We start from the raw sequence: 5,973 nt of genomic DNA, 5'->3' as shown, positions 1-5,973 counted from the left end.
AGGCCATTCTATGATTCTATGATTAAAAAAAGAAAAAAAAAAAAAGTAAGCATAAAGGAACATTTCTTCTTCACATAAGGAAAAGAAAATCAAAATGTGCTCATGCCATTTTCCCTTACTTAAACTTGTAATTATATATGATTATTATGTGTGTAATTTTTGTTTAGAAAACTATTGGAATAGAATGACTAATATAATGAACATACAGATATTTTTGAGCTTAAATTTGTTACTGTTCAGTTTTCTGAAAGGAAGAGTAAAGATCATTTGTTCAAGCTGTAACCAACAACAAAGAGCACAGATTACCTGATGGAAAATAAGCCTTGATTTTTTGGTGGCTAAGGGTGGTTTTTGGTTGGTTTGTTTGGGTTTTTTTTCCCATCTTGTAATTAGAGCTAATACCTATTACAGAAAACCCAAAAAGGACTTTGGAGTGAATGACCTCTCACCGAAACAAGATTATGTACTGTTTCTGAGATTTGAAGTTGTTGGGAATAACGATGGGTATCTGCAGGCCCTCATTGATGGTTCCACAGCAATCACAAGTATGTAATCAGAAGTGTATAGTCACCTTCAGAAGTGTATCTATAAATGCTAAAACTGTATGTCTTTGTTTCTAAATTTCTTTTAATTTCTTAACTTCCTTAGCAGTTTTATGGGAAACCTGCATTTATTTTATTTATATCAATACAATTAAATTGTAGCTTGCGTCTTTAGTGCTTTAGCCTCTTCGAGCAATGAGTAGAAGGGAGGAGGCAATCATGTGTGTCATGTATATGCTTGCTGGTAGCGAACACCTGAAAATTAATTATAAATGTAAATATTTGGAGGACATAAAAAAAAGCCCAGCCATTTGCAAGTCACCAGCATTTTAGTAATACTGGTCTTGTGCATTTTCAAGTAAATATCTGATCATCCTCAACTTCCTTGATGAGGGAGTATGTCATCTACCAGCCATTATAAGTAAGCATGTCTATGTTACGTTTATAGAAACTGTCATTATAAATCATATTATATTATGGTATTATTTTATTTTTGCAGCCATGCAACTACACTATGATTTTTCTGTTTGTAACCTAACAGGTGTGTGAAGTGGTTTGTTGTTTCTTTTTTTGTGTGTTTGTCTAATGCAGTGAATCATCCTTGTCACATGGAGTTAGCTTTGACAGGTTCTGGGATTCCTGTCATGTTAACTTTTAATCCAGGACCAGTTATTAAATTTATGGACTGTTTCTGGGGTGAAGAAACACAAGTTCTATGCACACTCAGAAATGAATCCGAGTACCTGCCAGTAACATTCAGCTTCCGTAAGACTGCTCATTTTAATATTTCTCCTGGAAAAGGAAAAATTGAAAAAAAATCCACAAAGGTAACTACCTCTTTCTCTTAGATTATGTAGATATGCAGATTACTTTACAATGTCAGCGGTGAAATTTTCTGAAAGTAAACCAGAACAATCTCATTTCAGTAGCCATAGTGTTTATTATCAGCCAAATGTGTATATTTTTTTTTCTCCTAATGTGGAGTCTTCTAATGTTCTTTCCTGTGCTCCAGAGAGCAACAAGTATTATTTTAAATTTTGAAAAAAATAATTGTAGTGACAAAGAAACTTTGTCCAGATTTTTCCTGACTTTAAACTTTTTATATTTTACTGACTTGAGAAGAGTGATTTATATTCAGTCCTCTGCAGGATCCTTTTAATTTCTTTCACTAAGTCACTAACACTCCAGTAAGATAACATTTCTTTTAATGGATGAAACTTTGCCAAGTTTATGTCTAATAGGGAGACGTTTATAATTGCACAAACCTGTAACCCAGGGTACAAGAGAGAACAGTTTGTCCCAGAAATGAGCAAGTGGTGTTCTAATGGGTAGAAGTTTTATTTCCTTATATTGCTAATTTATGCTTGGCAGCTAGCATGTTCTAAAAGCCCAGTTTTGAACACCTGTCTTAGAAGTAAGTGTGGAGAGAAGTGACTCAGAGAATTACACAAAACTTTTCTCTGGTTTTCTGCCTCATATGTCTCATAACGCCTTTTCTTTTCCAGGATGTTGTATTTTCATTTTCTCCACATCAAATAGGAACGCTTAATGTGAAGCAAGTTGTCGATATCATTGGTACAGGACTAGAGAAAAATAATTTACCAGTTTTGAAGACAAAATCCTTTCACCAAATATATTTGACGTTTATTGGTGTATGCAAATCCAAACGAAAAAGTGTTCTATTCAAAACTAATCCTGGTAAGATGCTAAAAAGATAAGTGAAAAGTGATGAAGTTTTAAAAGTACATTTTAAACATTTAAAAAGAGAATGTTTTACTATTTTTAGTTTGTTTCTAAGAAAGAATATCTCTTTGTGAGTTGAGGGAATGCTCAGTTGTATGACATACACCCATAAAAGTATAAAACAATGGCTAAAATAATAGTAATAACCTCCAGTGTAATTTTTTTTAAAAATTAAACTATTAAACCTTAGATTTTCATCATATTATTTAGCTTTTATAAATTGGAGAATAAAGGCTTCAGTTTTTGGCAGCCATGCCATTACACGGTGCTAGTATGTTTCAGTCGTAAGTAGAAGGATGGGTAAAGCCCAGAAAGAAGTCAGGAAGGAGAACAAGGTATTGGTTGAAAGTTACTATTGCCGGATAAATTTGCCAGTTAATCCAGCCTGCTACCCCTTGTCCCGTGTCCACTGACTCTTTCCATCCTGTGAATCCTCTTCCAGCATAAGGAGTCTTTCAGGATACACAATAATTAGTCTCTGATTTGTTCTTTGGGTTCCTAATGTGTCCCACGGACAGCCACTTCACGGTAGATTTGACTAGGCCTGTTGCTGGATTTGAAAACCAGTTATGGGAGATGCAGCTTTTTCTCACACAAATAGGCTGCAGCTTCTGCGGGTAGCGCTGGTGCGATGGGGCTGTCCTGTACCGCAGTGCCTCTGGTTTCTGTGTGTAGGTAAGGAGGGGAGCTTGAATACTCTTTAACTGGCTGCTGCCCACTTGAAGGTGTACCCCTTAATGAAAACTAGGAAGGCAAGAGCCATTTTTTTCGAAGAGAGCATTGTGGGCAAGTAAAAAAAAAGAAGTCTTTGGAAAGTCAGGATAAAACGCTGTTCTTTCTACGAGTACCGGAATGGTTAATAAGCAACTGGACATTCCTTTTTTCAGGAAGGTATTTCCAGTCCACGACAAATAAGAATTGATAAGAAACTAAAGTTTGCAGTTTCAGAGTTTTATTGTTGAAATCCAGAACTCCTGTGGTTTTCTTGCTTCAAAAAGACAGTTAAAATATGTTTCTGTGGATCAAGGAATTAATGAGTATTCAAGTTTTGTCAGGTTTTCTAAGTGGTTGTGGCTACCAGTTGCTCTGTTAAGGTCTCCATTCTGCTTCTATGTGAGATTTATAAAGAGGTTATGAGGGGTATCTGTAATCTGTTGGCTACTGATATCTGTGTTTTGCTTTTAAGCTTCATTGAACTGTGAAGGGAAAGTGAGTTTTTTCAGATCCTTATATAGATGGGTTCTATAACTTCCTTTTCTCCTAGTGTCTATGGATGAGTATGTGTTCCCATCTCTCTGTATTTGATGGAAGGGAGAAGAGACTGGAATGAAGCTTCTTGCAAACTGTCCCTCTGGGAGTGAAAGTTGTAATCATTCCTATAATTTGGAGGATGGAAAGTAGGGTGGTGGTTTTTTTTTTCTTTTTTTTTCTTTAGCTGTTACTTATAGTGCTGTTTTAAACATGTATCTTTACGTATGGAGAGGTAAGCAAACACAAGGCCCCATTTCTGTCATATTTTTTTCTCTTTAATGTACATGTGCTTTTCTAAAATTAGAGTGAAAAAAGACCTGAGCTCTCTTTTTAGTTCTGACAGCTTGGGTATTCTTTTGTCAAAAATCATGCCTATATTTGAAACCTTGGGACACTGCAGACACACCATGTTGTGCTGGAGGCAGCTCTGGGTGTTTGGTCCTGGACACGTGCAAGACAAAGTGTCACAGCTGGAGATCATAGTAGTGGCTTGGGCTGTAGTATTTGTTTGTGATATAGGCCAGGGAAGGCAGTTGGCTGGTAGTTATTTTGTTTAAAAAAAAAAAAAAAAAGTATTATACATGCATGTAACATGTCTTACTTGATTCTGAAGGTATAACACCAATGATTTCCAATGCAACTGGGCAGTTTGTAGCGGATGGCACAGGGCGGTCGCCTGATACAGCACCTGTGGCGATGCTTAAATCAGCACAAACACAAATTCATACTCACCGGATGAACAGGAATTGTAAGGATGATGCACTTACAGCTTTTCCTAATGACCGTGCAGCCAGCGTTAGGCCTAGTGAACGGAATAAAAAGTACAGGTAAAAAGTATGGAAATGTAATATATGAAACCACACATTTGTGTATGCTATGTAGTAGATCAAGCTTGGTTACATATACAACAGCCTACTCATGTTTTTCTTCAGACTGAGAGTTCTTTAAAATTTATTGCATTCTACTTAACCTTGAGCCTCTCACACATAAATTTGAGTTGTTCTTACGTGAAACTGTAAATGTAGCTACCACAGTTTCAATATTTTACAAGGTCAAATGTTAATAATGAGCTGTGGTAAAAAGAATGTTTGCAATTAAATATATATGTAGCAAAATCAATGTTTTCATTCTAACAAGACACAGAATTGTTTTATACACATAGTGAAACTACAATTCTCTTTAAATATTTAGGACTATTTTCACAAAGGCTGAGAGATATAATTATATAGATCCAGAGTTTTCTTACACTGCCTATGAACAACTGTCAAAAGAAGCACATAAGAAACACTACACAGACTTGATTTCCAGTTTCAGACAACGTCGTTTACAGAAAGATGCTGCTAGGTAAGACATTCTTTAAAGAATAAATAAATACTTCAGTCTCCTATGAAAAGTATGTATACATATGTGCAGAACTGACTTAGTGGTGCCACTCATATGCCCAAATTTGTCCCATGCTGAAATGCTTGTGGTCTTTGGACCTTAATTTATAATACATTCAGACTCTGTTTTTTGACTGATGTTAATGCTTGCATAATGAAATCAATAAATAAATAAAGACTTTTCAAGGCATTTTCTGTACTTGAGGGGACTCTATGTAATGAAATGTTCCTACATAAAATACGTTATCCTTAAAAATCTTAGATATGTAAATCTACATTTAATATGTAGAACATGGATTACTTGAACTTCTGGATATCTATATTCTTTTTCTTCCCCTCTCTCATAGGCAGTTTTATATTTATGATAATTCTGTGAACCTTAAACCATCTGAAGGGCTTATGTCACCAAAGATGTCAATCACAAACATTGACAAGGAGAAGCCACTGTTCAAAACGCGTCCTTTAGATGAGAATTGCCTACTAACTAGTGGAAAATTGGTAGCATTTGATTCTGAGTCTTCATTCAAAGAAGTAAGTGAAATGCTTGAGTAGTAATGTAGCAAAATGTGTTTGCCTTATAAAAAAGCCTAAGAATTTTGATCCTGCTCTGAAAAAATGTCTTGTGCTTATCACAGCTTAGCGCTTTGCCATCTTCTACCCGAGAGAAGGAAGACTGCAGTCTGACTTTGACATCCAAGCAACTTCATCAAATACTCATTGGTAAGATTTTAAATTTGGTTACTAAATGCATACACTTGTTGTAAAAGCACTTACTTATAGTAACACAATTTATGTTCACCTTGAATAAAAAATAGCTGAATTTGATGGCAACTTGGTATCTGCACTAGTATTTAACTAAAGCTTTGCACTCTTCAGAAAATACTGAGATATGATTAGGTATGAACATGTACAAGGAGGGCATCCTTTAAAGACTGCTCATTCCACAGCCTGATAGAGAGAAATCAATACACAGTATGAGGCATGGGCATACCCTTATGCCTTGTTATTGATTAATATCTGGACCAGCATTAATATCAACAAGATTCATGGGAGTG

The 5,973-nt window shown here is 35.5% G+C and overlaps 1 protein-coding gene across 1 annotated transcript in view; it reads left to right on the top strand.

Annotated features, from left to right (window-relative positions):
* Positions 1-393: 393 nt before the first annotated feature.
* The window catches only part of LOC104271927 (uncharacterized protein CXorf22-like), a gene marked incomplete at both ends in the record, with an annotated part of 58,259 nt that continues 52,679 nt past the window's right edge, over positions 394-5,973 (top strand). Inside the window, 7 exons of the mRNA XM_009866765.1 lie at positions 394-545; positions 1,134-1,369; positions 2,048-2,240; positions 4,150-4,363; positions 4,728-4,880; positions 5,266-5,449; positions 5,554-5,638. Coding sequence (XP_009865067.1) covers positions 394-545; positions 1,134-1,369; positions 2,048-2,240; positions 4,150-4,363; positions 4,728-4,880; positions 5,266-5,449; positions 5,554-5,638 — 1,217 coding nt within the window. The remainder of the gene's footprint in view (positions 546-1,133; positions 1,370-2,047; positions 2,241-4,149; positions 4,364-4,727; positions 4,881-5,265; positions 5,450-5,553; positions 5,639-5,973) is intronic.

Source organism: Apaloderma vittatum, unplaced genomic scaffold, assembly GCF_000703405.1.
Source record: "Apaloderma vittatum isolate BGI_N311 unplaced genomic scaffold, ASM70340v1 scaffold23953, whole genome shotgun sequence".
Taxonomy (NCBI): domain Eukaryota; kingdom Metazoa; phylum Chordata; class Aves; order Trogoniformes; family Trogonidae; genus Apaloderma; species Apaloderma vittatum.
The sequence above is the reverse complement of the archived record's forward strand: the minus strand, read 5'-3'. Positions and strand labels throughout refer to the sequence as shown.